Source organism: Pezoporus occidentalis, unplaced genomic scaffold (genome assembly GCF_034315485.1).
Source record: "Pezoporus occidentalis ecotype Australia unplaced genomic scaffold, CSIRO_AGI_Poc_V1 ctg283, whole genome shotgun sequence".
Taxonomy (NCBI): Eukaryota; Metazoa; Chordata; class Aves; order Psittaciformes; family Psittacidae; genus Pezoporus; species Pezoporus occidentalis.
Window position 1 is genome coordinate 234631 of NW_026914752.1, and position 23273 is coordinate 257903.

Consider the following 23273-nt stretch of genomic DNA (forward strand, 5'->3'; position numbering starts at 1 on the left):
GGAGCCAATTAAGGGAAGGGTTGCCATGTTTGATTACATTCCAGTGTAACGGGCGGGTGGAGCAGCACCGCGCCTGCTCCCGGCCTCGCTCTTGGCTGAGCGATGCTGCAGCCTTTCTGGGGAAATACAAACAGAACAATCGAGGGGAACAACAAGGGGGGGGGGAGGAAGAAGGAAGAAATCACACTGGCATGGAGAACATCGGCCGGCAGCGTTGGCCTGTGCCTGATCGGGGCCGGAGCAGAGCTGTTTGCCCTGTGGGGCTCTGGCAGGGCTGGCAAAGCCCTGCCAGGTTTTAGTGCAAGAGAGAGCAGGAGGAATTTGAGGTGAACACACAAACCCTGGTAGGAGCGGGGGCTGGCAGAGGTCACAAGGGGTTGCTGCAGCGGAAGACCTGTGGGTGGGTGGATGGATGGACGGATGGATGGACGGAAGGATGGATGGACGGAAGGATGGATGGATGGATGGATGGATGGATGGATGGATGGATGGATGGGTGGATGGAGGAATTGATGAATGAATTGATGGACATTGTTGGGTTTTATATGCCCTGTAACAATTCAAGGCAGCGGGAGCTGCTTTGTCCACCTCTGCAGAGGCTGGTGCTAGCTGTGCACAAGGTGCACTGACCTGTCACCATCAAATGGTAGCAAAGCCAGATGCATCTGGGACCAGGGTTTTAGCATGATAAGCTGTCTGCGTTTTTACACTCACTATGCTGGTGTGTGCAGAGCACTGAGAATCACATTCTCAATAAAGCTATCCCATGTCTTGCATTAGGGTGAGCTGGGTGCTCCTTGGGCTGTGCACCCAGCTGTGGACAGAGGCAGGAGGACCCACCTCAAGCCATAGTTATAGCCAAGCTCAAGAAATGAAATCACGGCTGTTAGTTTTAAACACAGATACAATGAATTGCGTTGATTTTCAGTATCTGAACTCCATGGCATGGGGCTTGCATGGGGTGGGTAGGAGAGCAGCAGCATCTAGCACCAGAGGCCATAGGGAGACCACAAGCAGGAGGAATTTTGGGCTGCCTGAAGGTGGTCAGAGGCATCAGGGGAAATTTGGGGCTGGCTGACCCTGGCCCTAGGTGATGTGTGCCGGGATGTCCCTTCCCAGGGTAGTCAGGATGATGTGAGCAGCATCCCCTCCTGCTGGTCTTCTCTCCTTTTCTTGGTGGTGAACCTCTGCATCACTGATGGTATGCCTCTGAGCTTGAGGTAGCAGTGAATCACGTTTGGCTTTGATCTTGTAAAAGCAGTAACTGGGGTGAGGCAGCAGGAGAACCTTTGTATTGAATGACCCTTGGCAGGGTTTGGTAAGGATTCCCCGTGTGCCCCTGGAGTTCCCCACACTTGTGCTGCTCCCAGGCTGCATGTGGGGTTCAGAGCCTCTCAAGTGAGCTGTGACTGTCGCTTTGCCTGTGGGCTGAGAGGTGAGAGTGAGGAGGCACGGAGCAGCACATGGGGTGGTATGTGTGACACCCATGGTGAGGTGTGTGACACCCTTGGCAAGGTGTGTGACACTCGTGGGTCTGGGTCTCTTTGACACCCGTGGGGAGGTGTGTGTGACACCTATGGGGAGGTGTGTGACACCAGTGGGTCTGTGTGTGTGATACCCATAGGGCTGTGTATGTGACACCCACGGGGAGGTGTGTGACACCTGTGGGTCTGTTTGTATTTGACACCCGTGGGGAGGTGTGTGACACCCTTGGCAAGGTGTGTGACACTTGTGGGTCTGAGTCTCTTTGACACCCATGGGGAGGTGTGTGTGACACCCATGGGGAGGTGTGTGTGATACCCATAGGGCTGTGTATGTGACACCCACGGGGAGGTGTGTGACACCAGTGGGTCTGTGTGTGCGATACCCATAGGGCTGTGTATGTGACACCAGTGGGTCTGTGTGTATTTGACACCCACAGGGAGGTGTGTGACACCCTTGGCAAGGTGTGTGACACTCGTGGGTCTGGGTCTCTTTGACACCCATGGGGAGGTGTGTGACACCAGTGGGTCTGTGTGTGTGATACCCATAGGGCTGTGTATGTGGCACCCACAGGGAGGTGTGTGACACCTGTGTGTCTGTGTGTATTTGACACCCGTGGGGAGGTGTGTTTGACACCTGTGGGTCTGTGTGTGTGCCACCCTTAGGGATGTGTGTTTGACACCTGTGGGTCTGTGTAGGGAGGGCACGTCACAGTGATGCAGACCTCCAGCAGCACGGTGCCCGCTGGCAACCACATAAAGCTGGTCATTGCTGCCGTTGTGCCGAGCTCAGGCGCCCCGTGGGAGCACTGCAAGGATGCTGCTTGTCTCTGTGTGTTGTGCAGTGGGAGAGATCCCGCTCCGGTGTTTCTGGGAGAGATCCCGCTCCAGTGTTTCCAGAGCAGAATTTGGGTTTGTAACATTAGTGCTGTGTTAAACTGCTGGCAGTCACAGCCCTGCCTGGCTGTTGGGGATGTGGCCAGGGCAGCCGGACCTGTGGGCACAAGCAACATGCAGGGCTGTTTGTAACCCGTGTTAATGTTTTATAGTGCTTGTATTGAGGGAGTTGATGACTCTGGAGCGAGCAGATTTTAATCTAATCAGCTATTCCTCGTGCCACGTCAATCCTGGACATCAAAGGGAACATCAAAGTGGGAGGCATGAAAGGCTTCAGCGGCAGCACTGGCTGTGTCGCCCAGGTGCAGGAGCCGCTGCTCCAGCTGCTTCTGGAGGCTCCGCTCAGCTGCATCGCATCTGAGCGGTGCTGTCCCAGGGAGGAAAACAAGGTTCCTGCGGGAGTGGCCCTGGGGAGCTAGGCGAAAGCCTGGTTAAACGTTTTGCATCTGTTCGTGGCCCTGGAAGCAGCAAAGCCGGGTGGGAGTGCATGGGAGTGCTTCGTGGGGGCAGGCCCGGCGAGGAGCAGCAGTGTCTGAGGTTTAAAGCACGAGCAGCAGGAGGAAGTGTGTGCGGGCTGCCCGGTGCTGCGGTGGTGATGGGGGGGTCATGGCTGTGCAGCAGGAGCCCCTGGTCCCACAGCGGGGCAGGGATAGCTGCTGCAGCCAGTGCGAGTGCTTCTGGGAGCACGGCCAGGTGTTTTCCCCCGCCACTTTCCCATGGCTGAGGTGGGCTCAGGCTTGGGAAAGGCATCAGGGGTTGCGGGGAGGAAGCTCTTGGGAGCCTTCACGCTCTGCAGCTTCTGTGGATGCAGCTGCTCTTCACTGTGTCTCTTGGGGGGAGGCGGGGAGTGCAATATGTGTATCTACATAAATATGTGCAAGGCTCACTCAGGCAGGCCCTGATAAGGCTGCTGCAGCATTACCATATCTAAATATCCAATTGCTTAATTTTGTAAGCCTCTCGAGCTGGCGCAGGGAAGAGCTCAAGATCTCCTCCAGGCACTGGCAATTCCCATGCCAGGCGGCTGGGAAGAAATGCTGTGATAGGCAGGGCGGGCACAGGCAGGTCCTGGTAGGGCACCCCAGGGATGCACCGATCCCAGGCGCTGGCACGAACCGGCACTGGGTAGGGTTGGCCAGTCCCTGCCATGGCTGGGGTTGCTGCTGGCACCACGTACCGGCAAGGCTGGAACCAGCCCTGGAGCACGTGTGGGCATCGCTCAAGGCTCTGGAGCTGCTTGGCGGGAGGAGCTGGATCACAGGGTACCTGCCGGTGGTGGGACCCACTGATCCTGCCATGGGCTGCAGAGGGGCTGTCAGTAACGTGGGGCTGTTGGTGTGTGCCCCTGTGCCCGCTGCGGGCATGTCCTGCAGCCGGGATGGGAAGGGAGCTCAGTGACTGCTGGGTACATGGAGGGGACAGTGCTTGGAGGGGAGAGTGCTTGGGAGCACGTGGGGACAAGGGGCAGCTCTCAGGGTGCAGTGTGGAGCTCTGCAAACCAGAGCTTGGGAGCAGCGTGACAGCAGGTCCGGTGACTGCAGGGAGCCGGTTTCCAGCCTCAAGCAGGGGGAGTGATCTAAAATAGGGGCATGTTTGCGCGCCGCTGGAATTGGTTCCGGCATCCCTGGCTGGCGCTGAGGTGCAGCGGAGGACAGTGGAGGTGGGACTCTGCGGGCTCTAATTTCCCTGCTCCTCCTTCCCTGCCCTGCTCCAGCAGGCGGCACAGCGCAGGGGGACAGTGCGTTGGAGCTCCCGTCCTGCCTTGCTCAGTTTCCAGGACACAGTTCACGTTTTTCCCTCCGCCAGAAGGAGGTGGAACCGTGTGGCTGCTGGAGGGGACAGCTGGAGCTGTATCTTTGCCGTGCAGCGTAGCCTCTCCGCGCAGAAGCCAGCGCGGTCCCCCCGGCTCCTGCCTCGTGTTTGCAGGAGGAAACAAGAAATCATGTGGTTTCTGCTGGGTTTGGCTCCAGCCTCTCTGTCCAAATCTTCTTCTTGGCTGGGCTGCAGGGTGATGGGGAGCAGCTTCCCACTGCCCCTTTCCCCAAGCATCTCTGCTGCCCTGCAGCACCCCTGGGTGCTGCTCTGAGCCAGCGGCTTGGCTCGGGTGGGTGGTACTACAACGTGTCACCATGGCAATGGGCTCATGTGAGTCTGGCTGGGCTGTGTGACAGCATCGGGGGGCAGAGAGCACCGGGGTGCTGCAGAGGTGACATGTCCAATGTCCCCCAGCTGCCTGTTTCTGCCCTGGAGAGCCTCTGTCTGATACCTCTGCTCTTGTCTCTGCAGGTACCAGCCCACCTTCCCTGGTTTTTGATGCTGAACCTGGATCGTTTTAACTAAAGATGGAAACACTGGAGTCAGAATTGACCTGCCCAATCTGCCTGGAATTGTTTGAGGACCCCCTCTTGCTGCCGTGCGCCCACAGCCTCTGCTTCAGCTGCGCCCACCGCATCTTGGTGTCCAGCTGCTCTTCCAGTGAGTCCATCGAGCCCCTCTCTGCCTTCCAGTGCCCCACGTGCCGCTATGTCATCTCCCTCAACCACCGGGGCCTGGAGGGCCTCAAGAGGAATGTGACCCTGCAGAACATCATTGACCGCTTCCAGAAGGCATCCCTGAGCGGGCCCAACTCCCCCAGCGAGAGCCGCCGTGAGCGGACGTACCACAACAGCCCAACCATGTCGGTGGCTGGCGAGAGGATCGCCTGCCAGTTCTGCGAGCAGGACCCGCCACGGGACGCGGTGAAGACCTGCATCACCTGCGAGGTGTCCTACTGCGACCGCTGCCTGCGCGCCACGCACCCCAACAAGAAGCCCTTCACCAGCCACCGGCTGGTGGAGCCCGTGGCCGATGCCCACTTCCGAGGGCTCACGTGCCTAGAGCACGAGAATGAGAAGGTGAACATGTACTGTGTCGCTGACGACCAGCTCATCTGTGCCTTATGCAAACTGGTGGGACGCCACCGGGACCACCAAGTGGCGTCCCTCAGCGATCGCTTTGAGAAGCTGAAGGTAAGCGCCTGGCGAGGCGTCCTGGGGCTGATGGTGGCTGTGGACGGCGCTTGGAGCAGGGGCTGGCTCCAGCAGCACCGCACCTCTTGTTTACGGCAAACAACTGGAGATGCGCAGGGTGCAGATCATGGGCTCCTCCAGGACCCCAGTACCAGGAGGCTGAGCTGGGTCTCATTTGTGCAGTTAAAGCAAAGGCTTTGCTGGTTTGTTTTCCTCCTGGTGCGTGTGTGCCAAGCCCCGGCACCGGTCCTTCTCCCCAGTGTCACCGGTGCCCTGCGGCTTTGCCCTGTCCTGAGAGAGCTGAGGTGGAGAGGGGTGGCATGGGGGACCCACCATCATGGTCCCCTCAGGCTGCTGTGCTCGGGCTGTGCCTGTGCAGCCTTCTTGAAGGATGGGAGCAGGATGTAGGCATTTCCTTTGGGCTGCTGTGTGGGGGAACTCTTCTGCTTTACCTGTGCCTGAAGATTGCTGTGCCCTGAGGAGTGCTCTGGAGAGCACTTTTGTACCGTCCTCAAGCAGATTGTCCAAGCTGCTCCACAGTGTGAGGAGAAGGCTGGGGATGGATGGGCTGGGAGCAGCCCTGCAGAGGAGGACTTGGGGGTGCTGGTGTGAGGAGAACAGGACATCAGCAGCCACACATGCTCGTGGGAGACTGGTGGGGATTTGGAGGCTGCTGAGGATCTCTGTTGTCCCATTGCCTTTGCCTCCTTTCCACCTGTTTCCTGCTAGGAGCAGTCCTCCCATCGCACAATGATCCATTGCAGGAGCCTGTTCTCCACCACAGCCCCGATTTCCTCCCGGCTGGAGTGGCAGGAGCAGGCAATCGTCCTGCCCCTCCACTTGCAACGCATATCGATCCAGGCGGAACTGCTGTTCTGCTGCTCCTCAGGTAGGAGAGAGCAAACTCCCAGCGATCCCTCTGGAGTACTTTGAAACTTCGTTTGTATGCCGTGGCTATGCCGAATGTGTTGTGAACCTGGGTGGGTGAGGTTTGACCTATATACAGGTAGAAATGCCTCTCCACCCCCCGTGCATTCTGCATGAGTCTGAAGAATGCTTTTGATTCTGTTTTTATTTGATCGTAAGAAAATACATAGCTGGTCCCGTGCAGCACCAGGCTGGTGTGACTGCCACTGTGACAGCAGTCCTATCCCTGCTCTAACCCTGCTCGTGTGCTTCCAGCTGCTGCTTCCTTGGTCCTTTCTCCCCTAATCTTCTGGGCTTGTTCAGACACAAAAGCGCTTTTCCTGGCTCTTTGTTTTGGTAATGTTTTCATCAAAATCGAGCTGTTTGCTCCTGTGGGCTTTATGGGCAGAAGCAATTCTTCTGTCCCTCTAGCCAAAATACAGAACTCTCTAGTTTTCTATGTGCAGACCAGATTGTTTTATCACAAAGCGATGCCTGGAAAGAAACCCTCCACAGTGCCCAGCTTCGCACTGGTTCCACTCCTGACCCCCAAGCCTGACAGCCATGCCTGATGCTAAGGCTGACGCGGGGGCAGCAGTGGGAGGATGGTTGGTGCTGTGGGATGTTCCGGGCTTTGTTCCCGCCTGTGTGGGGTCAGTGTCCCGGTGGGGCTGCCCCATGGCAGGGGGGCTGCCGTGTGCTCGCAGAGGAGCCTGTGCTGGTTGGTATTTGCTGTCAGGCCTAGCTGCACCTCTCGCCTTTGCACGCTCCTCGCCACGCTTCCTGGTGCGCGTTGCTGCGCCAGCAGCCCCATCCCTAGTCCAGGACATTCTTTTTCCATGAGGAAATGTCTCAATAAGCAAATTGGGAACTGTAGAGAGAAGCGAGCGAGGATGTTTGTGCACAGCAAAACCTGGGGGAGAAACTGAACCCTTTCGATCTGTTCCCCGAGCTGCCTGTGTCAGTCGACCAGGCAGAGCCAACAGGAAACACAGACCTGTGCCAGCCTCGAGCGCGGCTGCAGCCAGCCCGGTTCTGCAGGGTGCCAGAATACCACGTTTTTCCCTTTTTGAATAACAGCCTTAAAAGCGGTTTTGGCCACGAAGGGAGCTCTCCTCTGCTGCAGCTTTCTTCCTCTGCCGTTAAGCCAGGCTGGGAGCAGGGAGCGGGTGGCTGTGGTGCCTTGGGTCTGCAGGGATTGCTTCCTCCTGGTCCTGGCTGCTCCTTAGGGATGGTGGTTATGTGTCTGTAACCCCTGCCTCCGGCTGTGTGTCCATTGGGCTTGCTCTGGGTGGCTGTTTTCCTACTGCTCCCCCCCAACTGCAGCACTTGCACGGGATCAATGCCGAGCTCGACCAGCAGAGTCAATATTTGCATTAGTGCTTTGTGTTGTCTTCCTTGTGCAGCCTCAGCCTGTAGCTCTGACCACAAACCTGGCAGCAGTGAAATCCTTGCAAGCACCTGACATATTTGAGGCCGTTAAACTTGAGGGTGGTGGGATGCTGCTGCTGGGAACCGCAGCTGATGGAGCCGGTGCTGCCCCACGGCTGTGCACCTTCCTTCTGTCTCTGAGCTGTTGGTGGTGGAGCTGCTGTTAATGCTGTTAATGGAGTAGCTCCTGAGAAGCTGTGCTGTTCTGTACTGGGGCCATGAGCCCTGGGCTGCAGCTACTCTTCAGCTCCAGCTTTGATCACATAGCTCAAGGGAGCTGGGAACACCTTTCAGCTTGGGGGTTTTGATGGAAAATTGGGTTTTGAAGCAAATAACTTCTTTCTGTCAAAGGGCCGTGCTTCCCATGACTATCTGTGCTGGGAAATTCCACACACACACACACACCCCCCCCCCAATTAGGAGACCTAAACCCCTTGTGTCTAAGCCATAAACCGGCTCCCAGTGCTCCCCTTCCCTCTGAGCTGGTTTTCCATCAGACGCCCCCAGTGTGTGCCTGTGGCCTGCCTTTCCCACAGAGCCTGTGCAGCAATCTGCCCGTAGCACCTCAAGGTGCTTTGAGAGCCGTCCCTAATCCCTTCAGCATGTTATGGCTTTTTATTTTGTGCGTTTTCAACTCTGCTTGTTTCTGTTGGAAAGAAGCGAGTGGTTTTCCTGGCCTGTGGTAAATCCAAGTTGTGAACGGGGCTGAGGCTTGGGACCTCCCCGCAGGTGTCACATCTTGTCTGTTCCCTTGGGGTAAAGGAGTTCTTGCTTGGGTTATGCTGCTGTTCACCAGCATGTAATTCTGCATCCAGCCCCTCCATCTCGGACATCAGCCCACCAGTTCAACAGCTGCTGGCAGAAATGCTGCAGGCACCAAGGATGCTGCCGGTGCAGAGGAGCTGCAGTTGTTTCCAGCCCCGGCCATCCAACACTTGGATTTGCTATGGCAAAAACATCCATCTCTTTTGAAGATGGATGGGGGGGCCTTCCCGCTTCCACCTCCTTTGCTGGGACTTGTAGCCCTGGCACTTGAGATGAGAGATGTGAATGTGAGGGACCATGTGAGATGCCAGGTGGGGCAGGATGGAGGTCGAAGAACCAGCATCATGTATCCCTGGGAAGGCTCCTCACCAAGGGTTGTCAGCTACACAGGGGAAGGGAACAACAGCTCTTTGGGTAGGAAAGTGCTTCGTGACAGAGGGGCTGTTCCCCAGGGCTCCTGCTGCATGAGCCTGGCTGTGGGTGCTCAAAGTGCACCAGGATTTTGGTGCTTATTCTCCTTCCCAGTGTCTTCGGGAAGGGTCGGGATGTTTAGCACAATTGGTAGCAAGGAACGTCTGTCAGCTGGGTTCGCAGGCTGAAATCCACATTAAAGATCAAATTAAAAACGTATGGAGATTAAAAGCAAAACTAATGGCTTGACCTAGATAAAGTGTGCATGGGGACACAGTGCTCTATGTGCTGGTCGCTGCAGTTGTAAATGCAGATGCTGGAAGCTCAGGGCTCTCTGAGCACTGCCCTGGCCCTGCCTCCGCTGTGCCAGGCACCAGGAACGCTGCAGGGGTGCCCTGTGAGGGGGACATGGCAACAAGAAGAGCTGGGACCATCTCCTCCATCCAGGACTTGCAGTGGCAGTGGTTTCCAGAGAGAGCTCTTCGCCTTAATGACTTGCTGCTCTCTGTTTCTCCATCTGCTCCATTCCCTTTTCAGGAACAGGATAAGGGCCAGCTCAGAGGAGGCTTTTCCTTTGCTGTTGCGGAGGCTTCTGTTGATTGACAGGTTGGAAATGCAAAAAAAAGAAGAGAAGGATGTGTTTTGCAACACTTACATCCACTCTTTGCTGAAGGAAGAGCAATAAGCTGAGTGGAAAGCCCGGTGTCTGTGACGCTGCCTCCAGCGGGTTTGTGTGAGTGGGACTCGGGATTCAGGGACAACCCAGAGCTCCCCGTGCCAGACATGCAGGAGGCTGGTAGTTACTGCAAGGCTCTGGAGAGAGCGAAGGGGTAGGAAGATGAGGAAAAGCCCTCCCTTCCTGCTGCAGTGTAGGACTTCTTCACCCTGGGACTCATGAACGGGTTCTCACTTGCACTGTGTGAGTCACTGAGATTGCTGCTTAATTTATAATGTACCGTGCTGCTGCCACAGGGCTAAACAGGCTTTCCAGACGTATCTGTACACATTTCACCATGCAGAGAAGGGTTAGCTGAGAACAGAGGTTACAACTGCGGCTGCTGTGACTCCTACACACAGTGCAGGGCTCACTAGCAGCGGTACAGAGGCTCTGGCTGCTCTGTCGCAGCCAGACACATGTCTGTGCTTCCCTCTGGGCCGCTTGAGGAGGGGATGTGACTCCACCTGCGCTCGCCCCAGCCCAGGCTCCTGGTGGTGGGAGCCAGGACTCTGCCGCTGCTCTGGGGACGCTGGTGGGGTGGCCTGTGGTCGCCTGCGGGTGTCGCAGTCCCAGAGGTGCTGCAGAGGGGCTGTGAGACCCCCTGATGGAGCCTTGGCTGCGTTCAGGCTCCCTGTGGCACCTGCGGGGCGGGTGCAGGTGAGTTCATCACTTGTAGCTGTGCCAGAGGGCTGGGTGCCCACAGAATGAGTTGCTGCAGCCACAGGGCTGTGAGGGGGCTGCAGCACAGCTCCTGCAATCAATGGGTGTCCTGGGACAGGCAGAGCCCCCACGTCCTCTGCCAGCCTCTTCTGCATTTTGTGCATGAGCCCAGGCATCATCTCCGCTACCCAGTAAGCTCGTGAGGCTTTCCAGCACCAGCTTTTCTCCTAAGTGAGGTAGACACTGTGTGGTGAGGGAAAACACTGTGTTTTTATGGTTATTTCAGATCAAGTTTGTCACCTAGTGACTGGTTACATATGTCTGAGCAGGGGAGACCTGTGCCCCAAAACAGGGTCCCCAGCCCAGCGTTATCCTCCCCATTGTTCTGTTTGCAGTGGCAACCAAGCACCTTGCAGAGCAGCCAGCACTTACTTGATGTTGAGCATGGGTAAAAGAGCATCTCACTTCATCCCTGCTGCCGATAAAGGCCACTGGTCCCCTGCCAGGACCCCTCTGGCAGGTCACGGGTGCCTTTTGTGTACTGTGTGATGGGCACCAGTCATTGCTGTGGGGTGGGTGCTGAGACTGCAACTGGTGTAGGACCCCTCATTGGGAAGCTGGAAGGTCCTGGAAGGTCCACCACATCTGCGTGAGCCCAAGGCACCAGATTCTCTCCCAGAAACCTGCTGTTAGGGGAGGGTTCAGGTTTTTATCTTAATTATCAAACTGCACTATTGTGGCTTGTGAGACATCAACCTGAGCCCCATGCTGGCGAGGTGCATCTCTTGCTTTTTCTGACGCCATGTTCACATCCCGGATGCTTTAATCGTTACTATCTCCAGAGCACCTTGAGATGGAAAATGAAAGTGCAAAGCTGTACAGAAATCACTCAGCGACATGGTGGTTGGGATAAGGCCTGAAGGATTAATCTCCAGCCTTTGCCCGAAACTGAGTCTATTCTGGAAGAGGCGAGATGGTAAACAGATGGAGTCATTTTGAGATAGCTTCAGAGAAGTGATGCCACCTTCCTATACTGCAGCCCCCCTCCAAATGCTGCAGTTTCCATGACCCTGTAGATAAGCAGGGCTGGAAATGGAGGATTTCCACTCTGTGAGCTTTTCTTTGGGGGGAACCAGGCACAAGAACGTGCCCGGGTTCCTTGAAGGGGGGAACGGGGACGGGGAGGTGGTTTTGGCATAAGTTGTTGCACCGGCAAATTAAAAATGAAGAACTCATGAGCACGTCCAATCGTGAGTGCAGCAGCTCCCGGGCCCTGGGGCGCAGCCCTTGTTTAACTCCAAGCCGATGATTGACTCTTATGCAGTGATTTAACTGGGTGGGAATAATGCATGTAGAGGTGCTGCCCGTGCCTCCTGCCAGCGCCGGAGGTGGGAGGCAAGGGCAGCATGGGGCAGGATGGCAGGATGGGAAGGGAGATGCAGGCACTGAAAATCCACAATGGGCATAATGGGAAGGGAGATGCAGGCACTGGAGGTCCACGGTGTCCTGCTCAAAGGGGCTGGTGGAAGAGCTTCATGCATTGTCAGGGAAGGAGCTTCCTCCCTGCAGCAAGAACCTGGGCTCATGGCCCTTTGTGAAGGTTTTTTTGCTTGTGTACTAGGCCTTGGGGCTTCTAGGGTGCTAAGAATGATGAGAAGAAAGATGAAGAGATGATAAGAATGATAAGAAATGATGAGAAGAAAGCAGTCTCTGGCTCTCACTTCCTTGGAGGGTGATCTGTCGCTGGGCTTCAGAAGGGAGACATGAGAATGAGAAGGAGACCGTTGGTCAGCAGCGTGCGTCCCACTGGGAGCTGGGCTCTGGGTGCTGGTGCCTCGGTCTCCTGGACAGAGGTCTGGTGGCCTCAGCCAAGTGTTGCGTCTGGGAGATGCTGCCTGTTGGTTGTGCCGATGAGTCTCACTCAGAGTGCCGCTTTGCACAGCCATTGGGTGCTGGGTGCTGCAGACCTGCAGTAACACCTTCGAGCACTGCAGGAAATGAGGTCTTGAACATCCGCAGAGCCCTGCTGTGGCTTTCACTGGGCTCCTCTGAGGCTGGGGTGTCCCTCACATGGCTCCTGCGTGAGGGATGGGTTTAGCTGTCAAGTTTTCAGTGCTATTTCTGGAGAAGGGGGAAAATCTGAGTCTCAACACTGCTTTCCAGCATAAACAAACGCATGCCAGGCCTTGAGCCGTGGCCCCGCACCTCTTCAAGCCATGGCCCCGCACACCCCATCAAACCTGAGCTTTGTTCTCGTCACCCCACATTGTGTGGTTTAACAGAGGGTTGCCCCCGTCTGTAAACAGGCTTGTTAGCAATGCAGCTGCTTTTGTGGTGTAGTTTGCTTCAGAGCGTCTCTCTGGGTGTCCCAGATCTCTGTTATCTTTTGCAGCTTCTGAATTACCATTTACTCCCAATTCTTCTCTCGATGTGCTCCTGCTGCTTTTCTGCAGTGTCAGCTCCGAGACGGAAAACTCACCCCTGGCACACAGTTTCCCCCCCAGAACAGGTACTTGTGTTTCCTGAAACAACTGCAAGCTGTTTCCTTTGCAGGGCTTCTCTTCCATGGTCTCACTGAGGGCATGAGCTGAACTCTAGGTCTCCCGGTTCTGTGTGAATAGACTTTTAAATGAATAAAACCAGATAAAGGATTATATTGTTTTTATTTATTTAAATAAATACCTGCAGTCCAGTGCCCAGCTCAGGGGCCCTTGCACAAGAGCTACACAGAGCTGCAGAGATGCTGCAAGGGCTGGAGCAGCTCTGCTCTGGAGCCAGGCTGAGAGAGCTGGGCTGGGTCAGCCTGGAGAAGAGAAGGCTCCGGAAGGGGAGACCTGAGAGCAGCTCCAGTGCCTAAAGGGGCTGCAGGAAAGCTGGAGAGGGGCTTGGGACAAGGGCCTGTAGGGACAGGCCAAGGGGAATGGCTTCAACCTGCCAGAGGGGAGACGGAGATGAGCTCTTAGGCAGAAGCTCTTCCCTGTGAGGGTGCTGAGGCGCTGGCACAGGGTGCCCAGAGAAGCTGTGGCTGCCCCATCCCTGGCAGTGCTCAAGGCCAGGTTGGACACAGGGGCTTAGAGCAAGCTGCTCTAGTGGAAGGGGTCCCTGCCCGTGGCAGGGGTTGGAGCTGGATGAGCTTTAAGGTCCCTTCAACCCAAACCAGGCTGTGACTCTGTGGTTCTATGAAGTCCAGCTGTTTTGGGCAGCCTCACTGGGAAGGGGAGAGGGCTCTGGGCACGTGTCCTGCATCCCCGTGCTGCTGACACCCAAAGCCCGCACTCTCCCAAGCAGCCTCTTTACCACAAGATGAATATTCCTGCCCCAAGTAGCTGTTGTTTAATATTCTGTGTATCTGGCGCGATGGGCACAATGAATATTCAGGAGCGTGAATTAGCATAGCTCAGTTAATTGTGCTCCCTGAGCTTGCAGCTATTCGTGGCGCGTACTCTTGCCTGGAAAACAAGAGCAGCAGTTCAGTATCTCCAAATAATTTGGAAGGTTGGTTGCATGCACCAGGGCAAGCATCATCTGAATTCATTAGCAGGCTCAAAGTCATGCTCTGAGATGCTGAATATTGCTATTATTATCACATTAGACCCTTAAATAGGCTTACAGGTGTCATTAAGTGATTTTACCATGACAGATGACATGCTTTTTAAAAACCCCACTTTGAATGTCATAGAATCATCGAATCATCCTCTCTGTGGTTTATTGTGCCCTTTTATAGAAATCCATGTACAATAGCAGCACCTCGGCTGACAAAATTCCTCCTGGATTGGGACTGGAATTGGATCTTGTGGCCTCAAGACGACGGTTGCGTGGGGTGACCTGCGCTGCTCTTCCCACTGGTGTGTCCCAGCTCCTGCTTTGGGATTTCTTCTCAGCATGCTGGCTCTGCAGAGACCATCCTGCTGCTGGAAGGGGCACGTTATCTGCTGTGGAGCAGAGTGCATCCCACAGAGCTGGCAGGCTCCGGCTCCTGATGAGTGCTCTGACCATACCCTTGACCTTAAAGCTCTTTTCCAGCCTAAATAATTCCCTGCATGACTGGTAAATCAGCCCATCTTGCTTTGATCTTTATCTGGAAACAGGTATGTCTGTGGTGAGGAAAGCAAAGGTGTGTCCCCAAAACCTCCTGAGCTTCTTCCAGATGAACGAGTTCTTGCACCTCGAATAATTTCTGGGAGCTGGGTGGTCCATGGGAGCCGTATCTGCAGCATCTGCAGAGCCCTGTCCTCACAGGTGATAGCTCTCCTGACCTGCCTTTCTCTTGTGATGGGGCTCTAGCTGTGCCCAGCAGGGTTAGGGCTGCTCTCAGGTGCTTGACATGTCCGAGCTGGAGAGCTGATGTGCTGGGTTTGGGGTGTAAATCAGTGACCTCGTCTTTGCTGCATGGAGCAAAAGAATCTTAGGTGTGAAAAGCAGAGATTTCTGGTTCTCGCCCTCTCTAAAGTGCAGATCAGGAATCTCTTCTGCTCCTGTGGTTCCCTTCCTTCTGTTCAGTTGATTTGGGAATGTGTTTTGCTTTGGTGGGAACGTGCCCCTGAGGGGGATCTCTAGTGCTGTCACCTGCAAGCTGCTCCACGTGGCTATGATCCCGTCACCCTTGTGCAAGCAGTGCTTCACTGCATGAGCTCTAGAGACAGATCCCGGCAGGGAGAGACCGCAGCAGCCGAGACCAGGACGGAGCTTCAGGTGGCAGGCATGCTCCTCCACAGAATACTTTTCCCACCTGTGGAAGCGGTGGGATTATCCGCCTGCATCCTGCTGCCTCCTCCCAGTGCAGCCCTTTTGGAGCTGGTTGGAGTGCAGCTGCCTGAGAGCGCAGGAGCTGTCTGGGAGCGGCTGTGGGCTCTGATCCAAACAGCGCCTGGCCCAGCAACCCGCTCATCCTCCACGGCCAGTATCCCACCCTGCAGGGATGGGAAGCCTGTGGATGGAGGAAGCTCACCCGGCTGCGCCTTGGCCAGCGGCCGCTGGGCAGGGAGGGGGTTCTTGGTGCTGCTCCTGCCAAAGCCCATCTGGTTGTGAGGGGCTGGGGTTTGGGCCTTCCAGCTTCCAGAGTCAGTGTGATGAGCAGCTGGGTCCCCATGGGGCTGCTGATGGAGCAGGGGAGCTGCCGGCCCCTCCCAGCCCTCATAGGCACCCCTGGACTATGGGCTGAGCTCAGACAAATAATGTGCACAACAGTGTGTGCGATGAAGGATCTACCAAGGCAGTAAACCCAGATCCCTCCCTTGATTCCCAAAAGGGCTTTTGGGAAGCAGACATCCGGCATCCAAGGGGAAACACACAGGGGTTGTCTTCCAGCTCGTGCTCTTTGGCTTTGTTTATTTTGATGGTGATTGGAAAAACCCGGTCGTGAGGTGAAAGGGCCCGATGGATCCACCCGCAGCAGCTCCGTGGCCTGGCAGTCAGCTCATGCCTGTGGCAGAGAGATCCACAAAAACCCAGCCTACGATGTAAAATGTTTAAAAAAGGCAAAAAGCCCCTTTGTGGCCTCCTAGGGAGGGAATTGTGTCCTGCCTGAAGGTCTTCCCTTACAGCAGAGAAGGAGCTGTTTCCAAGAGCAGTGGCTTGAGGGTAGCGGGTCTGCAGCTAATGGAATGGGAAGCCTCTTTCTGAAGCATATTTGTGACGGTTTGTCTCAAAACAACTTATCCTGGGTACTTCCATACCGCTCCAGATGGAGTCCTTCCCGACAGCTGCTGTGGGGACCCGTTTGTTTCTGACATTGGGTGGAGGTCTGAGGGTTTATTGGATGCAAGGGTTTAAAGCTGGATGCTCTCTGATGGCTCTGCAGGCATAAAACTGGGTGAGGGTCTCGGGGAGCAGTGACCCCTGTGGTGATGCCTGGGGAGTACTGGTAGTTTGTGAGAGGAATCACTCACTAAATCCATGAGAGTTTAAGCCTGAATTTCTTCCCAGGCACACACAGCTCCCAGAAGAAATGCCTTTTGACCAGAGCCTCCTTGTATATGGAGCCTTGGTAGCCACTCAGGCAGGCTGGAGATGGAATGGTGCTCAGTGTGGTGGGGGAAGGAGCCTGGGCTGGGGCTACTAAGCTTAGGAACACTGGCACATGAATGTGCTGCTCTTGTTTTGAGTGTGCAAGGTGAGGAGAGATGCAGGAAGTTATTTATGCACCTGAGAGGCAGAGATGGGTGGCAGGAAATGTGTGATGGGTTTCATGGCATTCTCCTACCGGATGCTCTCCACTGCTGGCATGGGGACTGTGATAGGTGATGTTCTTCAGAGGCAGGAGACACAGCTGCTGTTGCTGCAGTTGCTGGGCCATGGGTTCTGCTTCTAGAGAAGGGATTTGTACTTCCTGACTCCTTGAGCAGCGCTGGAACTGTGCCCTGGGCAGTGGCCTCTTCGCAAGCTCCGCTGATGCTGCTGGCACGTCCCTCAGTGAGATCAAGACCTGCTGCAAGAAATACCTTTCCTGGGACAACTCTGTCAGCTCTGGAGACACCCCCTCTGTGTGTGGAGGCTCTGAGAGCTGTGAGATGCAGGCAAGCCATGATGACCAGGGTTTGGCTGCCTGGTCTCCTGGGGGCTCGGAGCAGCGCATCCCATCGGGAATATCCTCCCCATCAGGGTGTGCACACGGGCTCTGCAGGGAGCCTGTGCGACCCCTGCTAATGCAAAAGCACGTTGGTTGCTTGGGACCGGAGCAGTGCTCGTAGGAATCCCGTTGTCTGTCCCTTGGGCTGATGCTTCTGTTGGTGACAAAGGACTGGTTATTCATTTCTCAGTCTTCAGCTCTTTTTAGCTTTCCTTTGACAGGTCTCCCACGCTGCACATGGAGGGTCTGCTCCCAAGCTGCCATGGTCAGGATGCGGCACAGAGTCACAGTGCCACTGTAGCATGGCCAGGCAGGATGCGTCTCTCCAGTGATGGGGCCATCGTGTCTGGTGAGCATTCCTAGCCAGCAGCAGTCACAGGGGTTGTGTGTCCACCTGGGGAACCTTCATGTTAAAGTTTAGGGTTGGGAGGAAGCTGAAGGAGGGTGGCACAGCCCTAGGCAGGTCCCAGGGCCTTGTCCTCGTCAGGGATGCCCTTGGCACCCATGCTGCTGCAGTGCGCCTCCATTGGGAGTCCTGTGTGGGATTAGCTCAAACCCTTCTGCATCATCCCTTTCCACTTAATCTAATGCTGCTTGATTCTTAAAGCTGTGATTTTAGTTTGACAGTGTTCCTTGTCAGTCCCAGCAGGAAATATGTTAGGGACCAGTTGGGAAACAGAGGGGAAAGAAAATTACCAGAAGGTTTTTTCACATCTTTGATCTATCCCATTTATTTATTTATTTATTATTAGCAGCAAGTGCAGCAAGAGGCTCAGCATCCTCCTGCAATCTGTTTGCTGCTCTCAGGGTACTGGCAGATGACATCAGCTGGGCTGGCAAAAAAAACCCTCCGAAGAAAGCAGACTCCTGAGCCCACATTAGCAATTAAACACAGCGCTCACTCAGCTCGAGCTTAATCCATCTTCCCCTTTTCCCCTTTCATTTTGATCCAAGTCCAGGTGTGAGGATGCACAGGGCTCAGACCGGACAGGTGCTGGGGTGGCTTGTATATAACCCAGGCAGGGTTAATGAAGGTGATGCATGAGCGCGGTGGTGCCGCTGCGGCCATGGGAGTGGGCTGAGACTGGAGGTTTGAAAGGGAAGGAGGGCGGAGGCCAAAGACAGGGGCTCAGACCCCCGGTTTGGGAAGCGGACACGTGGGCTTTTGCAGAGCTGGTGGGTGATGGAACTAAAAATGGTTGTTTCTGCTCCTGGTGGGGCTGGCTCAGCTCTCCCGTGGGTCCTGATGTATGGGGTGATGGTTGATCACTGCTGTGATGCAGCACAAGGTGGAGGATGCTTTTGGGTCACACCTCTGAGCATGGGGTTTCAGTATGCTGAATTTGTACCACTTGCCAAGAGGGATTTCAGTTGGAGCATCTCTGTGCTTCCCAGGAGGGATTTGCTGGAGGATACACACGCCTGGGGAGCAGCGGGCTCAATTCTCACTTGGGAGCCCAAATCTCCTCCTGGGCCAGTCCTTCCAACAAGCTGTTGAGGTGACCCATTTTGGCATGTTGAGACTGCCTTCCTCTCATCTCCGTGCTGCTTTGCAGCTCTCATTTCCATGTTTTATCCTTAGCTGCAGGGTTTGAATGAGTCCTGGAGCCCGCTGGTAGCAGCAGCCCCCGGTGAGTTGTTGCTGTCATTGGGCACATCATGGGATAAATCATCTCATAAATTACAGATGAAAGCAGCTCCTCTGTGCTCGGTGGTGTCCCCACAAAGAAAGCTGCATGGTTTTAGTACAGAAGTGTGGACAAAGCCCCTTTTATTTTGGACCAAAGTCTTGGGAAAGGAGGCTGAAAGCTGATGTTGGAACCACTCCTTTTCCCACCCATCTTCCTCCTATCCCCTTTGGAAGGCACTTGGCAGCATGGGGTTAGGAGTGGGCTTTCGGCAACCTCCCTTGATGCCAGTGGCATGGGCCGGGCTGGGGTGCTTTTCCCCCATCCCTTTCCTCCAAGCTGGAGGGGAGCAGGAGGATGCTTTGATGCAGAGCTGTGTGTCACCAGGGGGCTTGGCCAGCCTGGCAGCAGGACAATGTGGGTTTTTCATGTGAACATGCCCTTGTTTCTCAAAACATAGCACAGTATCCTGCCCAGAGCAGTGCGGTTGTGATCCAGGCCTAGAGCCACCTGCATTCTGACCTTTCTCCTTTACCAGCATTTGCTGCTCTGGGAGGAGATGAACATCTCTGCTGATGGAGGACATGTCCCGGGGAGGAGGGCTGCAGTTTCTGGGCATTTATGAATCTGTGTCCTTAGTCCCAGAGTCCATTTGCATCAGCAATGGGCCCTTTCAAAACAGCCTCTGGGTCCTTTCCCTGTCTGAATTTGCCTCAAGGAGATGCGGAGACTCTGTGTATAATTAAGGGACAAAGGAGTTTGCTGGCAGCGATGAACGTGGAGCTGAGGAAGCTGTAAGTTTTAGCCCTGTATTGCTGAGGAGAAGGGAGGTGTGTCGGGATGTAGCTGGTCCTTCTCCCCCAGGGATGCTGTGGCTCTTTGGCTCTGTTTCTTCCCTGCATAGAAAACCCAGCAGCGTTGTTGTTGGTGTTGGAAGGAGGTCAGTCCCCCTGCCCAGAGGCTGCTCTGTTGTTGGTGCTGGAGGGAGCAGGTCAATCTCACTGCTCGGCGGCAGCAGGTTACAAAACGGGGGGCACAGCCTGAGCTTTCGGTGCAGTGACAGACCAAGCTCCTCCCGAGCATTCCCATGGGATGCAAGGCTTGGACCTGCTTTGAAGCTTCATTTATGGAAGCACAGGAACCTTCTCTCTCAGTTCCTCTGCTCACAGCTGGGGCCGAGGACAGGGCAAGCGCACGGCAGCGTGCCATGACCTCTCCACGTGGCTGGTGCTGTGACAGACCGGCACGGTGCTCAGAGGGATGTGGTGCTATTCCCAGTGCAAAACTTGTCCTTCTTTTCTGTCTAAAGTGGGACAGGGCCGGGATGAATCAGAATCCTCCGTGACCAGCATTTTCATGTCCAGATCCAGAGGTCTGTGCGCAGCCTGGCTCAACGTGCTCCCGCAAGGGACTCTGCCTGGCAGCATCCAACCATTGCAGGATAAAGGGTAGTGAAAGGAATGGCTTGGAAAGAATTTAAACCCAAGTCATGCCCAACCAGGGAGTTTATCTTTCACATTATCCACAGCTGAGCTTTATTTAACCTTGGATAATTCTTCTTGGGTAAGCAAGAAGGCCCCTCAAACCTATAGCATTATCTGTTAGTGAGCTTATGTAGTGCTCGGGATCTGCTTTCCAAACCACTGCAGTGGAAAAACAGAAATGCAATGTTAATTGGGCTGGATTCAGAGCCCATGACAAGGCCTCTTACAGAAGATGTATGCTCACAGCCGAGCTTGCCAACACATACATTAGCAGTGTCAGAGGGAACAAAAAGTTCCCGTTTAGCAAAGATTAGCTGCTTCTTTAGCAAAGAACGACGAGGGGACCAGGAAGAAAAATAAGGGAAAGAAAAGAAAATGAGATAAAGGTTTTCCAAGTAACCCTCTTTGTGGAGGGCTCTGCCAGGAAGGTCAATACGGTGGGTTTATTTCTGTGCCTTGACACTGCTAAATTCTGAAAGGGTCTTTTGACCCATTGGTGAATGTGCAGGAAGGGGCTGCTGGGGATGAGGGACCGGGTCTGGGCAGGGTTTCACAATGGTAACACAGGAGCTGCTTCAGCAAGCGCCTTGATGGCTTCATCTGGTGGGATCCTGGGCTCCCATTCCAGTGGCATAGGGTGGGAGAGGTGAGGCTGTGATTTTGCTGGATGTGCAAGCTCCCCATATTTCTCCCATGTGCAGAGTCCTCCCAAGTCCTCTGTCTGCTTCTAACCTTCCTCCAGGAGCTACTGCAGGAGCTTCTGGGCTTGCTTGACCTCCCTCTCCGCGCCCATTGTGGTTTGGGAGGAAGCCCAAGACCTGGGAAGCTGGGGTGCTCTGTGGCAGCACCCTGTGCTGCTCCTGTGCTTCCCACCAAAGCCACGTGAAGCTCCGGCCATCCTGGTCCCCAGTGGGACCGTGGCTGGGGCAGCTGGTACCACCGGTGCAAGTGCTTATCCCAGTTACCTGGGGGTTTTGGGAAGCCCACCGTTGGCAAGCAGAGGGGATGCAAGAGCCTCAGCTCCATGTCAGACGCAGCCTCCCAGGGCTGGTTTGTGTGTTACTCTGAGACTCTGCAGCGAGGCTCAGAGCTGACTCAGACCCACTCTGAGAACTGGCAGCGAGGGGTGCAGGAGAGCCCATGAGCTGTGTGTTGGTTTTCTGAAGCTTTTGGGATTTTCCAGCTGGTCTCGTGGCTCCCTCAGGCTCTGACTCACCGAGACTGAAAGCTGCTGCTTGGCAGCCACTGGTTCCTCATCCTGGAGCTGCTGTCCACTGGTGCTCCCGCATCCCTCACTGCTTGTTGCCATGCCTGCTGATGCTTACTCTCATATCCATCAATGCTCATTCCTGTGCCCACTGATGCTTGCTCCCATGTTGACTGATGCTCGTTCCTGTGCCCATTGATGCTCGCCCCCATATCCATCAATGCTTGCTCCCGTGCCTGCTGGTGCTCGCTCCCATAGCCATTGATGCTTGTTCCTATGTCTACTGATGTTCATTCCCATATCCATCAATGCTTGTTCCCATGCCTGCTGATGCTTGCTCCCATATCCATCAATGCCTGCTCCCATGGGCACTGCAGCAGCTCCCAGCCCCGGGTGTTTGAGCAGCTCTCCCAAGTGAGAAGACATCTGCTTAAGGCATCGCTCGATCCATGCTGGAAAACCATGTGCTTGGGGAGGGTTTAAGCTCTTGGTGTTGATGTGTTGTGACAGCCCCACTGCAGGTCCAGGCCCAGGGGTTCAGTCTGTGGTGATTCCAGATGCTCACCTGCTCCTTGGTTGACACTTGCCCGCGTTGCACCACTTCAGCAGCTGTATTTGCAGGCTCTGCCTTGCTGCTGGTAGCTCTGTTACAGCCATCCATCACGCAGGGGGCGTTTGCCTCCCTACAAAGGCACTTCCCTCTCCAGGATGCAAACAATCTGCATCAGCGTGTGCTGCTCAGTGAGTTGCTGATGCTGCTGCTTTCCTCTATGAGCTGGTGTTTTCAGTTACTTCACCAAATCACAGCTCTTCAGGGTGGCATTTCCAGTGTAAAGGCTGAAATGGGCTGCGGGCTCTGCAAGTTCTGGGCTGGTTTTGTTCCCATGTTCTGCAAGTGATGTGGTTGTACCGGAGAACAGGGCTGGAGGAAGGCAGAGGTGAGCACCAGTTATGACTGCAGGTAAAATAAATCTGGGTGCCTCTTCTATGGATGAGCTCCCCTGCTTTGCAGAGACTGGTCTCACTCGGTGCTGTGTCCCATGGGCCTGGTGCTGTTGTCCCACCCCATTGGCTCCACAAGGTCCGAAGTGATGTGCCTGGAGATTGCTGCCCAGGTCCCTGTGCTTGGGTCTCTGCTCCCATGTGGTGCCGGGTGCTGTGCAGGTCCTCCCAGCGTCAACCCTGACTAGGAGCACTGATCCCTCGAGTTTTCCGTGGAAATAGCTGAGATTTTGGGGCTTTCCCTTCAAGTGAGGAGAAGGAAAGGGAATATTTCCTTTCCTTATTATCAGAAGCGGACAGGTTTTTCCCAAGGAGGGAACAAGGGCCGTCAGGAGCTCTATGCTTCACCAGTGCAGTTCTAGCCAAGCTCAAAGCAGCTGAAGTGGGTTTTGGCACAACCAGTTATCCCTGTTTGTGGCCTGAAGGCCCTGGCGGTCCTTCCTCACCCCCTTTTCCAGATGGAACGTTTGAAAGGTCTGTCTTTGGTGGGTTTTGTCCTTTCCCCTTGGGGTGGGACGTCAGCAGAGTCCCTTTGACATCATGGAGTGCGGTGGGAGCTCAGGGTGAGCTGGCTGCCATGGGGTCTGTGTTTATAGAATCACTCAGTGGTGTGTGTTGAAGGGACCTTAAAGCTCATCCAGCTCCAACCCCTGCCACAGGCAGGGACACCTTCCATTAGAGCAGGCTGCTCCAAGCCCCGTCCAACCTGGCCTTGAACACTGCAAGGGATGGGGCAGCCACAGCTTCTCTGGGCAGCCTGAGATCTGTGGGGAGATCCACGGGGCTGGCTGAAGACAAGGATGGGTGCATGGTCTCCATATGCAGCCTGATCAATGCGCTGGTTTCAGGTGCTCTGGGGCATCCGTGTCCCCATCCCTCGGGCAGCACAAGCTCGGGGGGGCGACTTGCCAGGGCCAGGGCTGGTTTCTGCAGGAAGGAAAACCTGCCCGGATTCTTTCCCTGGCGCCTGTTGATGTCAGACATCAGAGCTTGTGTGGGGCCGGTGCCGAGACCTGTGGGTAAGCGGAAGGGGAGGTGTTCTGCAGCCTGGGGTGGCGCTCGTGGCGTTGCCCAGGGGTGCACCAGCTTCGCAATGCAGCGTTGTCC

At 55.3% G+C, this 23273-nt stretch overlaps 2 protein-coding genes across 3 annotated transcripts in view; one reads left to right on the top strand and one right to left on the bottom strand.

Annotated features, from left to right (window-relative positions):
* Nucleotides 1-23273, bottom strand: part of TSC22D3 (TSC22 domain family member 3) — a 235093-nt gene that overhangs the window by 68148 nt on the left and 143672 nt on the right. The gene's annotated exons all lie outside the window — the stretch shown is intronic.
* Nucleotides 1-23273, top strand: part of MID2 (midline 2) — a 63937-nt gene that overhangs the window by 14691 nt on the left and 25973 nt on the right. For both annotated transcript variants that reach the window (XM_062625838.1, XM_062625839.1), the window contains exon 2: nucleotides 4665-5386. In XM_062625838.1, the coding sequence (XP_062481822.1) occupies nucleotides 4721-5386 (666 nt within the window). In that variant the 5' untranslated portion in view covers nucleotides 4665-4720. The remainder of the gene's footprint in view (nucleotides 1-4664; nucleotides 5387-23273) is intronic.